Raw genomic sequence first — 16,096 nt, 5'->3', positions numbered from 1 at the left:
GAGAGTGTTCCATCCCATTAGCCTCACGCTTCATCTTTAGGAGAGTTGGGATCTTCCGGCCTCTGTCTCTCGGCCTTTGGGCACTTTTATTTCTCTTGTGAGTTCTTCCTTAGTTTTTTTATGGGAGCCAGGGGAGTTCAGTTTGGGACGTTTAATTTGGCCTTTTGCCATTTTATACAGGATTAGACACACTATACCTACAGCTATAAATATGCCAAAACTTTTTGAGATTAAACAGGATTGTAAGGAATCTCCCACTGGGTTTTTAAACCGTCTTAAAGAGACATCTAGTTACAACAAATGATCAAAAAAAGGTTTAATCAGGTAATAGCCATGCAATTACATACTGCTATGGCTACGCACTTATTAAACACGAAGGGGAGATGTGGCAGTGTGCTAAGATTGGACCTGTGAGAAACTGCGAGAGTCGACAGTGTGAGAACGAGCGCTAGTGGAAAAATACAAGAAGCAAGTACTGTATGCTATGTGAGACATCAAGGACAGAGGGACTGATACAGGATTGATACATCAAGGACAGAGGGATAGCTTATGACAGACAAAACCTGTGTTTATGGCAGTAACTTTGGTGGGAACACAAAATATATCGCTTATGTAATGACTCACTTGGCAAATCAGCAAATGCTTGAGCAAGAATCATAGCAAGTATAAATGGAAGCCTGAGTTTGTAATAAATGTCTCTCATTGCACCTTCCCGAGAGTCCGTGCCTCATTCACTGCACCCTCACTGGCTGTTTGTTGAAACACAAAGCCATGGGCTGATCCCGACTGCCTCTGGGTGACCTCCTGCACCGCAGCACTGCCCTTCCACTGACGTTTCTTCCTCCTGACATCCAGAATGCACCTCCCAAGTTGTCCTTTTCAGTTATTATTTTTTTCCCCCTCTCCGGCGTCTTCCCACTACCATGGAAAGCTCGACTATCTCAGAAACTGCTCTGCAGGCAGGGACCCCAACCGACAGACTTCTTGTGGTCTTCAGCCTGACCAGAGAGAAGTAACCTCACCATGGACTCCTTATGCACCCATGGATATTGAGAGACAGAGTGTTTCCCTTGTACATACAGATGCAGGAGTCACTGTGTCTCTCTGACCTCCTGCTGCCACTCCAGGGGGCTGGGAGGCACCTCAGCCCTGCCATTTGTCACCCTTCTCTGCACTTAGATGAGATGCCTCGTGGCATAAAGAATGGACAGGGGATCTTCTGTTCCAGGAAGCACATCCCAGTGCTACATTCAGGTGGTTCCCCAAAGGATGTTACTCTCAACATGAAATCGCATCAAGACACTGTCTGTCCCACTGACCTTCATGGAACCCCAAGGAATAGCTGATGGTGTTTCTGCTCACTTGGGTTCATCACCTCAGAAGCACTTTGTGCATTTGTTTACATCTTGTCTACACAATGCAAACATGGACATCTGACCTACTCATTAGTTGTGCTGCAAGGAAGGGACAAAGAACCTCTTCAAGCTGAAGTGAGAAGCCAGTGCTGGAAATGGTGGATGTGAGAGACCAGTCCGTGATGACTGACCTGCAGCAGGTTCTCTAGGGTGTCCAGTGGACATGGGCACAACCACTCAGTGAGAAAATTATTTACATTATCTATGCTATGCAGAAGATTATGGGCAGTTTATTGCTTCATCAAACAGCCATTCATTAGTTGCCACACTGAATCCTTGATCTCCTTGTTCCTCATACTGTAGATGAGGGAGTTCACTGCTGGAGGCACCACTGAGTACAGAACAGACACCACCAGATCCAGGGATGGGGAGGAGATGGAGGGGGGCTTCAGGTGCGAAAATATGACAGTGCTTACAAACAGGGAGACCACAGCCAGGTGAGGGAGACACATGGAAAAGGCTTTGTGCCGACCCTGCTCAGAGGGAATCCTCAGCACAGCCCTGAAGATCTGCACATAGGACACCACAATGAACACGAAACAGCCGAATGCCACTGAGAAAGAAGTCACAAGAACCCAGACTTCCCTGAGGTAGGTGTCTGAGCAGGAGAGCTTCAGGATCTGGGGGATTTCACAGAAGAACTGGTCCACAGCATTGCCCTTGCAGAGTGGTAGTGAAAATGTATTTGCTGTGTGCAGCAGAGAATAGAGGAACCCAGTGGCCCAGGCAGCTGCTGCCATGTGGACACAAGCTCTGCTGCCCAGGAGGGTCCCGTAGTGCAGGGGTTTGCAGATGGCAACGTAGCGGTCATAGGCCATGATGGTGAGGATAGAATACTCTATTGCAGCTAAAAAGACAAAGAGAAACACTTGGGCAGCACATCCTGTGTAGGAGATGGCCCTGGTGTTCCAGAGGGAACAGGCCATGGACTTGGGGACAGTGGTTGAGATGTAGCCCAGGTCAATGACGGAGAGGTTGAGCAGGAAGAAGTACATTGGGGTGTGCAGGTGCTGGTCACAGGCTATGGTGATGATGATGAGGCCGTTGCCCAGGAGGGCAGCCAGGTAGATGCCCAGGAAGAGCCAGAAGTGCAAGAGCTGCAGCTCCCGTGTGTCTGTGAATGCCAGGAGGAGGAACTGGGTGATGGAGCTGCTGTTGGACATTTGCTGATTTTGGCTATGGGGACTATCACAGAAGAAAAAGACAGTGAGAGTTTTGGGGAGATTTCTCTGAGCAAAGTCTAAGCCATTTCTCATACACCCTCCCCCTGCTCCACACCCCCTTGTCCTTTTCCAGACCTTCCCTCAGCTCCGTGTCTGAGCCCTGGGTGGTGCTGGCTGGAGGTGCATGAGGAGCAGGACCTGTGCCCGCTGGCTGCTGAGGAGTCAGCCCTGCTCTGCAGCAGTGGGGTCATGGGAACGGGGGCAGGGGACAGTCCTGGGGTTCAGCTTTGTCACATGAAGCTGCTCCTGGTGCAGAAATACCTGTCAGCATCTGCACTCCCAGGGATAAGGAAATGAGGTGGCAGAAGGAGTTTTGAGAGGTTTGGGGTTTTTTACAGCTCCTTCTCCCCTCTCACCCTGGGGAATGTTCTTGGATGTCAGAAACCATCAGCATTTCTGCTGCACTCAGGGAGAACAGAGCGAGTCCTGCAAGGCAAGAGGCTGCCTGTGGCTTAGTGCAGAGTGAGGGGAGCTGGTCTGTCCCTCTGTCTTGCTCCAGCTGCCCTGGGCTGGCACCTTTCTGAGATGGAGGGTGATCACACTCCCATGTTACCCTGAAAAGCCACCAGACACTGCTGAGAGCAGAGGGATCCACCTCAGACCACTACACATCTCACTGTTTTCTAAGGTCTCAGCAGCCCACATTTAGCCCAGGGCAGAAGTAGCTCATTTCACAAACCAAACAGCATTTTGACTGTCGCACCATTTCTGTGCTTCTCCTTGAGACTTTCAGATAACACAGATGTTATAGGATGGGTTTGCATCCCAGAGGGGAGCTCACAGCTGGGATGGAAACCTCATGCAGATAGCCAAGTGTCTGAATGACGGCATTTGATTCAGGGAGATTCAGCCCCACAGACTTCATTGCCCACACCTCACAGGTCAGAGCAAAGCTGGGACACGTGTGCCCATGGACACACGTGCAGGAAAGGACCCACGAGATCAGGCTGTGACTCTGCAGCTGAAACTGCAAAGCAAAGGCGATGCTGCATCTGTCCATGGGCAGAGGAGTGGATGAAGGCTCATCAGGAGGCTCCTATCAGACCTACTGACGAAGTTACAGCTGAGTGGTGTCCATGACTTGTTCAAGTATGAGAGCTCCTTTTCCATTTCTCCTCTCAAATTCCCCAAGAGAAACAAATTGAAAATAAGGACTTGGGAGAGCTCCTTAGCTTTACTGTAATCCCTTCCTTTACCTTCTCCTTGAAAAAGCCCATTAGAAATGTCCCTCTGAAGGTGCAGCAGAGAAACTCACCTCTATATAACAATTGTTCTCTACACTGGAAAAACTGCAACGTCCCTCGTGACAGATGCCACAGCTTGTGGAATGTTCCAGCTTTAGCATCTCTCCAGGAACTGCAGCTGAATTGGGCTGTAGCCAGAGACTTACTCTTTTCAGGGCTGTGAAGATTTCTCTCCCAGTGATGTCTCAGCATCCTCCACCCCATGTTGTCTTTAACCTCTCTCTGCCTGTCTCTGTGCCCTCGGTGCTGCAGGCAGAGCCCTCAGCCCTGCTGCGTGTGCAGAGGAGCTGCTCCTGGGCAGAGCTGTCTCTCTGCAGCGCTGCCGCTGCCATGAGCTCCCTGTGTCCCAGGAGCCCAGCCCAGCTCACAGCACAGGAGCAGCCCATGATGTCCCTTTCTCTGTCCCCTCTGGGCTCCTCCAGGTGTCCCTGGGGCACCTGCTATGAAACAGCCTCAAGTCATCACTGATGTTCCCTCCTTATGCTGGGCAGAAACACTTATTTCCAGCAGTGTATTTTCCCTCTCAGATGTAAAGTTACCTCTAACTAGGGTCTTTTTTTTTTTTTTTTTATTGGTCTTATTATTAGTCAGGACACCCAGAAAGTGACAGGGAGGGATCATCGTTACCCGTGCTGAAGGAAGGGATTCAGCTGAGTCGGTGGAGGCTTTTCCTCCTGCATTTCTATTCCCAGCACTTGGGGGACACTCAGCTCTGCCATCCCTGCTACACACCTACGGGAGGTGGGATTCCTTCCTCTTGCCTTTGTTTAGGAGCTCTCAAAATAGACACACAAAGAAGCATATCAGCATATCAGTCTTCCAGGCCTTTGTGCTTCCAGGCAGGACTCTGGAGGGCAACAACTGTGGTGGATGGGGATCAAGCCAGGGGTTTCATGAGCAAACTGTAGTATTACCAGCCCTTGGGATCAGAAGGTTTGCATCCAAGAGTGCTGGGAGAGTGTTTTTCCCCAGTTGATGCTGGTCTGGTATGAACCCAGAAAGAAATGCACTCAGACTCTGAGGTATTGTTTAAAATGCTGTTCATTAGGTCTGGCTCTACAAGAGGGGTATCACAGAGGCAATCTGTGTCCCTCTGGATGGTGGAAACCCAGGTGGTGTAGCACTGAACAAGCTTCCGAACATCCACTGCCAGGAGGAGCCCCATGTCTTGTAAAAGCACTGTGACAGTTTTGGATTATATGAGGTGAGGTGGGACAGCTTGCTGAGCTGTGGTGTTTCAGCTGAAGGATACAGGGTCTGCTGGAGAGCGTCTCAGGGAGGATGAGGACAGAGGGATCCCCCCCTGTGAAGGATCAGCTCAGATATATGGAGCTGCTCAATGACATGGGCAACAGGTTGATTTATCTTGTGTGAGTGAGGATGACAGAGAACTTAGTAAGGATGACACTGTTTCGGCAGTGAGCACTTGGAAACTGTGATAGAAGAATTCCCCCATGGATACCGATGCAGAGTGTCTCCTGAGGAGCTGTGGACAGACAGGAAAAGCAGATTCAACTCCAGCAGGTCCCCACCACAGATGACCTGTGTCCATCAGTGCCAGCCCCTCTCCTCAGACCAGAACAAGAGTCCTGCTCCAGCAACAGAGCAGCCTGACCCCAATGAGTGTGTGCAGAAAGAGGTTTCTCTTCCTCCTGGATTCCTCCCTGCAGGCACAGAAATGCTGCCTTGCTCTTCTCCAGGGACATCCCTTTCCCCAGGTGAGGGTGTCCAGCCTGGCCTGGCCGGCTGGTCCTGGTTCCCTCCCTGTGCTCCCCACAGGGCCCTGAGCTGGCCATGCTGCTCTGCAGAGCGAGGGGCTGTGGTGCCCTGGGGCCATGGGTGACTCTGCTCTGGCCACGCTGGTTGGGCTGGGAAACAGACCCAGCTGGAGGAGGATCACTGCTGCTGAGCCCTTTCCATCTTCCCAGCTGGCTCAGGAGCCCAGGACAAGGCTGGGCAGGACCATGGGGTGTCTCTCCTGGCACAAAGGGCAGGGGAGGCCTGAACCAGGATGGTGTCTTGAAACATTCTCCAGTCTGACATCTTTTATCATCCTGGCTCCTCACAGCCTGTCCTGGCATTGAAGGGCCCTTGTTACCCTGTGCCCTCCTCAGGTTCACCTCTTCCTCTGGGACACCTGCACGATCACTCCTTTGACCAGGACTGTTTTGTTTAACCCAGCAGGCAGCTGAACATCACACACAGCCCTTCTCTTCCTCCCTCCAGCCCAGTGGGATGGGAGAGGGAATCAGGAAAGAAATAAACATCTTGGGTTAAAATGAAGACAGTTTAATGAGACAGAAAGGGAAAACAATAACAACAGCAACAATAGCAACAATAGCAACAACAGCTACAATAGCTACAATAGCTACAATAGCTACAATAGCTACAATAGCTACAATAGCTACAACAGCTACAATAGCTACAACAGCTACAATAGCTACAATAGCTACAATAAATATAATATAATAATAATAAATAAAATAATTATAGTAATAGTAATTATAATAATAATGATGGCTGTAGTAACAGTAGTAATTGTAAAAATGGTAATAATAATAACAGGAGATATAAACCAAGTCACGCACAATGCAATTGGTCACAACCCATTGAGTGACACCCAGCCAGATCCCAAACAGCGCTCCCCCAGATAACTTTTCTCTAGTTTACACACCAAGCATGACATCATATGGTGTGGAATATCCCTTTGGCCACTTGGGCCAGCTGTCCTGCCTGTGCCCCTCCCAGCTTCTTGTGCATCTCCAGCCTCCTTGATGAAAAGTCCTTGGTTTGGGATAAACATGGCTTAGCAACAAACAAAACATCCCTGTGCTATCAACATTCTTCTCAGATTAAATCCAACACGCTGCACTCTACCAGCTACCAGGAAGAAAATTAACTCTCTCCCAGCTGAAACCAGGACAGTGCCCCCCCCTTCTTCTGTACCATCTGTGTTGTGCCCGGGTCCCACACTCTCCAATACATTCCAGTTAATCAACAGCACTTTCCTATCTCTGGATATACACACAGATCTCATTCCTCAGTCTATAGGCTACGCCTCTAAAATGTCCAATGAGTTCATGTGGTCCATGGCTTTGGGCTCCAGGGGTCATAAGAGTCTTTCAGGACAGGAGAGATGGTCTTTGCGGTTGCACTGTTGTGTCCTGTGTCCAGAGCTCGTAGCTGGTGTATCTGTCACAGCCAGGGACAGTGTGTGAGTCTGGGTGGGCAGCGAGTGGCACCTCAGGGAGATCCTCTGACAGTGCCTGGCAGCTCCACTCCTCTCCAGGATGCATCTGCCACTGCTGGTGGGACAGCGCCAGGCAGATCAGTCACAGACGTGTCCCTGTCTTTTGGACGTGTGCGACCAAGAAGGGAGCTCTTCATCCAGGCCTTGGTACCTCACAAATCCCCCTGGGACCCTGAGCCAGACCCCAACCCTAACCACTTCCACTGACATCACTCCCTAAGACCTAACCCTAACACTTATCCATCCCTTACCCTAACCCTAATCCTAACCCCTGCATTTAAAACTTAACCTACACCTATCATTCACCTAAAACTAACCATAACATTTACCCAACCACCCTAACCCTACCTCTTGCCCAAAATCTAACCTAAACCAAACCCCCCCTAACCCTAAAGCTAACCCTAACCCTAGCCTTACCCTAACTCTTACCTGAAATATCACCCTAACCCTAACTGTAAATCTAAAGCTAACCACTAACGTTAACTCTAACCTGAACACTAACCAAACCCAAAAGGTAAGTCCAAACCCTAACCCGAAATCTAACCCTAGTACCTTAACCACTACCACTACTCCATAACCCCAACCCATAATACTAACCCAATAATTACCAAAAGCCTAATCCTTATCCTAAACCCTAACCCTGACTCTAATCTGAACCCCAAACCCCTGTCCCAAAACCTAACTCTACCCCCTAATCCCAAACCCTAACTGCAACCCTAACCCATCATTCTAACCTTAAACCTATCCCTACCCCTAACCCTACCCCCTTACAGTAATCCTAACCACTTAGAATAACGCTACTTCCTAACGCCTAACCGTAAATAAACCCCTATCTCCAACCCTAACACTAACCTAAAACTAATCTAACTGTAACCCCAAGCCCTTACCCCAATTCTAACCCTAACCCTAACTCCTAACCCTAACTCTAACAGTAAGCCTCACCCTAACCTGAAAACTAACCCCTAACCCTAACTCAAATACATATCCCCAAGCACTAACCATAGGCCCTTACCCCTAAACCTAACCTGTACTCTAGCCCTGACCCTGACTCTACCTCTACTCCCTAACCCTAATCTAAACCTAACCCTAAACCTTATCCAACACTAACCCTTATCTAAATGATAACCCTAGTGCTAACCCTAACTCTAAATGCAATCCTAACTCATAAACCTAATTTAACCCTTAAACTAAGCCCTAACTTGTACCCTAACACTAACCTTAACTGTAATTCCTAACCCTAACTCCAAGTCTAACTCTAAACATGTAACGATAACTCTACCCCTAACCAAAAGCATAACACCAGAGCCTAACTCTAACCCTTCCCCCAACTGGTAATGCCAACTCTAACGCTAACCATCATCTAACCCTAGCTGAAACCCTAACCCTAAGTCATAACTGCTAACCCTAACCCTATCCCTAAACATAATACTAACTCATCTCCCTAATCACTAACCCTTCCCCTAACCCATAAAACTAACCCCTAACCATAACCACATATATGAACATTCATTGCTAAACCTCAAGCCTGATCCTAACCTCTAAACCATAACCCTAACCCTATTCACAACCTAACCCTAACTGTAAGCTTACCCCCTAACACCTATCCTTAAAAAAAATATCTAAACATAATGCTTAACCCATACCCTCACTCTAATCCTAAATCAAAGCCTGAGTCTAAGCCTAAACTCAAACCCTAACCCTACCTCTAACTTTAATCGTAAACCTAAATCTAAATCTAAACTTAACCCTAACCCTATCCCTGTCCCTAACCCATAAACCTAACCTCTAAACCCAACCACTTCAACTGACCCTAACACTACACCCTAACCCCAAAACTGAACAGTATTCCAACCCTTACCCTAACCTTAATCCTAACCCCTACCACTAATTCTAACCATAACATTAACCCTAAAGGTAACCCTAAACTCTAACCCCAGTACTAAACTCTAACCCTAACCTAACACTAGCTCTATCGCTAACCTAACCTTAATGGTAAGCCGTAACTAACTTAACCTAACCTAACACTAATTCTAACCTGAAATCTCCACCTAACCCCTAAATTCACCTCTAAACCAAACCTTAAACCTAAACATAACCCTAATCTAACCCTAGCCCCATTCATATCCCTAGCCCATGAACCCAGACACCAACCGTAAGCACTTATATTAAAATTAAAACTAACTCAACCCCAATATCTAACCCTAATCATTAACTCAACCTCTAAGCCTAACCCTAAACCCTAACCTAAACCTATCTCTAATCTAATGCTAAATCCTAACCCATCATTCCAACTATAACCCTAAACCCCTATCCCAAAAATAACACTAACACTACCTCTAACCCTAACCCAGTGTCCTAGCCCTAACCCTTCAATGTAAATCGAAAACCTAAAACTGACCATTCAAATAACAAAACTCCCTAAGCCATAACCCTAACACTTATCCATCCCTTACCCATACCATAATCCTAACCACTAAACCTAAAACTTACCCTACACCTATCATTCACCTAACCACAACATTCACCCAAAGACCACCCTAACCCTACCTCTTTCACAAAATCTAACCTAAACCAAACCACCTCAACCCAAAAACTAACCCTAATATAACCCAAAACCTAAACCTAAGCCTATCCCTACCCCTAACCTTAACCACTTACACTAAAACTAACCCTAACGCTACCCTTACCCTAATTCAAACCACTGAAAGCTTACCCTAATGTGACCTCTAACCCTAACCCATAACCCTGGCCTAACCCTGAAACTAACCCTAACCCATCATACTAACACCAGCCTTAAACTAAACACTAACCTAAAGCAAGCCCTAACCCGAAATCTTAACCTGCAACTCTTACGACTGACTCTAACCCTAAACTAACCCTAATTCAAACCCTAACCCATTATCCTAACCCTAAAGCTATCCCGACCCCTAACCCCTAAACCTAACCCCTTACACTAATCCTAACGACTTACACTAACAGTACCCCCTAACCACTAACCAGAATTGCAACCCTTAATGCCAACCCCAACCTCCATCTCCAATATAAATCTAAAATCTCACTCTGACCATTCCACTAACACTACTGCCTAACACTAACCCTAACCCTAATGCTAACCCCATCCCTAACTCTAACCTAAATCTAACGCTAAAACACAATCCTAACTCTAACCCAAAACACCAAACTAACCCCTAACGCTAACTCCAACCCTACATTCTAACCCTCTTCTAAACCTAATCTAACTCTAATACTTACCCATAATCCTAACTCTAACCCTAACCCTAGTCCTACCCTTCAACTCTAATATTAAAACCTAACCCTAACTGCTTACACTAACACTATTCCCTAACTCTGAAACCTAATCCTTAGCCCTAACACTAACTATATCCTAACACTAATCTAATCCTAACTGTAAACCTAACCCTAACTGTAAATCTAGAACTAACAACTAACCCTAACTCTAACCTGAACACTAACCAAACCGTAAATATAAATCCAAACTACATCCTAACCCCGAAACTGAACACTGTTCCAACCCTTACCCTAAATTTAATCCTAAACCCTACCACTAATTCTAACCATAAATCTAAAACTGAGCCCTAACCCTGACTCTAAACCTAACAGAAACCCTAAACCCTAACCTCAATCCTAAATTATAACCCTAAACTAACACTAACTCTATCACTAACCTAACCTTAACTGTAAGCCGAAACGAACCTAACCTAACCTTAACCCAGACCCAACACTAACCCTAATTCTAAGCTGAAATCTACACCTAACACCTAAATTCACCTCTAAACCAAACTGTAACCTAAACATAACCCTAATCTAATCCTAGCCCCATTCATATCCTTAGCCCATGAACCCAGCCACCAACCGTAAGCACTTAGACTAAAATTAACACTAACCCAACCCTAATATCTAACCTTAACCATTAACTCAACCTCTAAGCCTAACCCTAAACCCTAACCTAAACCTTTCTCTAATCTAATGCTAAATCCTAACCCATTCTTCTAAAATAAACTTTAACCCTAAACCGCTATCCCAAAAATAACATTAACACTACCTCTAACCCTAACCCAGTGTCCTAGCCCTAACCCTTCAATATAAATCTAAAACCTAAACCTGACCATCCAAATAACAAAACTCCTAACCCCAGTATCTAACTCTAATCCAACCCTTACCCCAACCCTTATCCTAATCCCTATCTTTCACTCAAATCTTAACTCTAAGTCTAAAATCTAAGCCTAATTCTAACCCTAAATCTAATCAAAATTATAATGGTAACCCCTAAGCTGACCTCTAACCCTAACCGTAACCCTAATTCTAACTCTAACCCCTAACACTCACCCCTAACCTAAACCTAACTATAACTGTAATACTTACACATAGTGCTAAACTTAACCATATTCCTACCCTTTTCCCCTAAACATGAAGTCTAACTGCTTATACTAACACTATTCCCTAACCCCTAACCTTAATCCTTACCTCTAACACTAACTCTTACCACTAACCACATCCCTACCCATAAACCCTAAACCTAATCCTAATCAAACCCTAATAATAACCCTAACACTACCCTAACACCTATCCCTAAATCTAAACCTCTAATGTTAGTCCAATCACTTACTGTAATCCTAAAGCAAAGGCTAAATCTAAGACCAACCTCTAACCCTAACTCTGAAACTCATTCAATGCCCTAACCCTGATGCTAACCCTAAACCTTAATCTAACCCTACCCCTAAATCTAAACCCAAAACTTAACTCTACTGCTACGACAACTCCGGATCCCCTAACACTAACCCTAATCCAACCATTACCCTAAACCAAATCCTAAAACTTAAGCCTAAATGTAAACCTAAATACTAATCCTAAATCTAATCCTAAAATTTAAGACAAACCCCTAACTCTAACCCTAAGACTAACATAACATAAATAGAAATCCAAACCCTAACCTAACAATACCCCCAACCCAAAATCTAATGCTAACATCAAACCCTAACTCTAACCTTTCTCCCTAACTGGTAACGCTACCCAATCACTGACTCCAATCTAACCCTAAAAGGAACTGTAACCCTAAACCTAAGTCCTAACCACTTATCCTAGCCATAATCTTATCCTTCAATCTAACCCTAATTCTTCTCCCTAATACCTAAGACTAACATCAACCCCCTAAAGCTGACTCTAAAGCTCAGCCCTAAACCTTAACCCTAACCCCAGCCAGTAACCATCAATCTAAACCTCACCCTTACTCGAGCAATAACCCCTAAACCCTGAAACTAACCCTACCTAACCCTAACCAGTTCCACTAACCGTAACACTACTCCCTAACACAAACATGATAACCCTAATGCTGACCCCTAACACGATCTATAATCTTAATGGTAAGCCTAAATCCTAATACTACCTCTAACCCTAATTTGAAAACTAGTCCTAACACTAAACCTAAACCCTAACCTTAACCTAACCATAACCCTATCACTAACCTAACTTTAACCACAACCCTTAAATCAACCTAACCCAACACTAACCCTAACATGAGATCTAACCCTAACCTGACCTCTAAACAGAATCCTAACCCTAACTCTAACCCTAACTCTAGCCTCACCCCTAAACCTAATCGCCTATGCTAATCTTAACCATTTACAATAACATTACTCCCTAACCATGAACCGAAAACCTATCTCCAACAGAATTCTAAAACCTAAGCCTAACCACCTTTTCTAACACTACTGCCTAACCCCTAAACTTTAATCTAACCCTTACTCTAATTCTAATTATATTTCCTATCCATAACACTAACCCCAACCCCTAAATCTTACCCCAAGCCCCAACTCCTACACCTAAGCTACTCCTAACTATGTCCACTAATGCTACTCCCTCAACCCTAAGCCTAACCCTAAATTCTAGCCAATTCTCTTCACCCTAATGGAACACTAAAGCAAACCCCTAAATCTAACTCCAACTCTAGACCTAATGCTTAGCCTTCTTACTGTAATCACAAATCTAACCTAAAACCTAAAACCAAACTCTACCCCTAACCCAAACCCAAAAGTCCTGACCTTAATTCTAACCCTAATCCTAATCAAACCCTGACCCTACCCCTAACTCTAACCCTAAACCTGACTCTAAACACAAGCCTAACCCTAGCCCTACCTCCTAAAACTAACCCCTAACCCTAACCACTTCCACTGACACTGCTCTCGAACTCCAACACTAATCAAATCCTACCCCTAATACTTGAACACCTAACCCAAACCCCAATGCAAACACATACTCGAACCTGAAACCCTACCTCTCAGACTAATCCCTAGCTCCTAACTCTAGCACTAACCATAACTCCTAACCCTAAAGCCTAACTCCAACACATAACCCTAATGCTAAACCTCATCTAACTCAAACACAGGAATTCTAACCCTAACTCTGACCCCTTGCCCTACGTTTAACCCTATTTCTAACCCTAAATGTAACCCTTCCCCTAACCCTAGCTCAAACCCCTAACCCCAAAATCTAATCCAACCCCCTAATTCCTAAGCCTAACCCTACCTGTAACTCCTAACACTTACCTTTACCCTAAATCTAACCCTAGACCTTAACCCTACCACGTAACCCTAACCTAAACCTCATATAACCCAAACACAAACTCCTAACGCTAACCCTTAACGCTATACTCTAACCTCTTGCCCAAAGTTTAATCCTAGCTCTAAGACTAACTCTAACCCAAAACCTGACCCATAACCCTCACTCAAAACCCTGACCCCAAACACTAACCCTAACCATGCTCCTTAAGCCTATCCCAAACTCTAAACCTAACTCTGTCCCCTAACCCAAAACCTTATCTAACATTAACCCTCAACCTTATCTAAAAACTAATCCTTATATAAATGCTAAACCTAAACCAAATTCTAACCCTAACTCTAAATCTAACCCTAACTTAACCCTTAAATTAAGCCCTAATTTTTACCCTAACTCTAACCTTTACTGTAAATCCTAACCCTAAGTCTAAATCTGAAACCTAATGCTAACTCCAGCCCTAACCAAAGCCCGAACACCAAACCCTAACAATAACCTTAATCTAACCCTAAGCCTAACTATAACCATAACCATAAGTCCTAACTGCTTACTATAACCCTGTCCTTAACTCTACTTCTAACTCTAACCACAAAGACAAACCCCTAACACTTATTCTAAACCTAACTCCTAAACCTAAACCCCAACCCTAGCCTGCAAGCCTCATTCTAAACCTCATACTTACTTTAACAATAACCCCTACATCTTAACACTAACCCAAATCCTATCCCTCAAACTAAAATTAATTCTTTTCCCTAAGGCTAAGTCTAACCCTACCTCTAATTAGAACTCGAAAACTAACCACTAACCCCAACCGCAAACCCTAATCCTAACTAGAACCTTAACCCCTAAACCTACCTGTAATCTAAACCTAACCTGAAACCTTACCTAATGCTAACTCTAACTCTACACCCAAACCCCTAACCCATATCTAAGCCTCACCATACACCTTCTCTCAACCTAACACTACTCCTAATCCCTAACTGGTAACTCTAATCCCGACTCTGTGCTTTACCCAAAGCCCTATCCCTACATCTGACGAAACACTAGCCACCTCTGACACTAATACAAATCTAATCCTAACTCTAACCTGTAGCACTAATTCTCAGCCTAACATATCCTCTAACCCTAGCCCCTAACCCTAACACTGAAACCTAACCCTAAACACTAATCCTAACTCTAAACCTAACTAATACGCACTAGACAAGAAACCATAACCAACAAATGATAACCCTAAGCAAAACTCTGATCCTGGTCCTAACTGCTAACCCCAGCTCTACCCCAAATTCTAACCCTTACTCTACCCATCGCTCTAACACTAACTCTTAACCTTAACCACTATTCCAAGCACTACCAGACCCCTAATCCTAACCCCAAACACAAAATCTAACCATTTCCCTTATCCACAAACCATACCACTAACTACAATGCCAATTCTTCATCCCTAACCCTACCCTAATCCTAACCACTAACGCTAAATCTAAACCACAAACCTACCTCTAACCAAAACCCAACCTTAACTCTGTCCCTACCCCTAACCCTAACTACTTACCATAATACTCTTCACTAACCCCAAGTCTAACCCTAGCACCTAACAGCAAACTGTAATCCTAATCCTAACCCCTAAACCTAACTTTAACCCTATCACTAACTCAAACCCTAAACACTAAACCTAAACCCAAGCCTTCTTTCTAACCCTCACCCACAATCTGTAACCCTAATGCTAAACCTAATTCTAACCCTGAGCAGCACTCTTCTGTCTCCTCCATCTCCTCTTTTTCTTCCTCTTGAGGGGGCAGATGGGCTCTGTGTCCAGACAGGTCCTGGGGCCTGACACTTGCACCACGGGCCTGATCTTTCGGTGCTGACAGCTGGGTGCCTCCCTGCCACCGCTGGGACCCTTGCCTGCCACCTCCTTCCCCGCAGGGGACACTGAGCCCTCCTGTGAGATTCTTCTTCTTCTTCCTTGGGGGCTGGAGACTTGATCCTTGTCCTTCACAGCCAGAGCACAGGGGCTGCTGTCTGCTCCACGGTGCTGCTTACACTGACACTTCCTGGAGGAACCAGGGGTGACCTGGCTGGGCTCCTTCTCGCTGCTGCAGGGAGGAAGGTGGTGCGAAGGCTGGGCAGTGGAACAGGTGGTCACGGGGAGGCTGGGAGCCAAAGGGCTGAGCTGAGGATGAAGCTGAAGGTCGGCTTTTCATGATTTGGCCAACGGAGAGCAGATAAGGACAGCCTGCAGAACAGGAAAAGAGGCTGACATGATCTGAAGGCCAGGTCAGGAGCAGGAGCCCCCCTCTTCCTCCACACTCCACAGTGCACAAGCACAGCACCCAACTGCTCCCATCTTAGCCAATCCAAGAGAACAGGAGAGGTGGCTGCTGAAATCACTCCCGC

General features: G+C 45.7%; 1 protein-coding gene across 1 annotated transcript; it reads right to left on the bottom strand.

The window, feature by feature from the left end:
* Nucleotides 1-1,645: 1,645 nt before the first annotated feature.
* LOC308048909 (olfactory receptor 14C36-like) lies at nt 1,646-2,578 on the bottom strand (the record flags this gene model as incomplete). Its single annotated transcript, XM_080358238.1, has 1 exon — nt 1,646-2,578. The coding sequence occupies one exon, from the start codon at nt 2,576-2,578 to the stop codon at nt 1,646-1,648; it is 933 nt and encodes a 310-aa protein (XP_080214364.1).
* Nucleotides 2,579-16,096: the final 13,518 nt, after the last annotated feature.

This window comes from Nesoenas mayeri (assembly GCF_963082525.1).
Source record: "Nesoenas mayeri genome assembly, chromosome: 23".
NCBI lineage: Eukaryota > Metazoa > Chordata > Aves > Columbiformes > Columbidae > Nesoenas > Nesoenas mayeri.
Note: the sequence above shows the minus strand (reverse complement) of the source record. Positions and strands in the feature narration are given on the sequence as shown.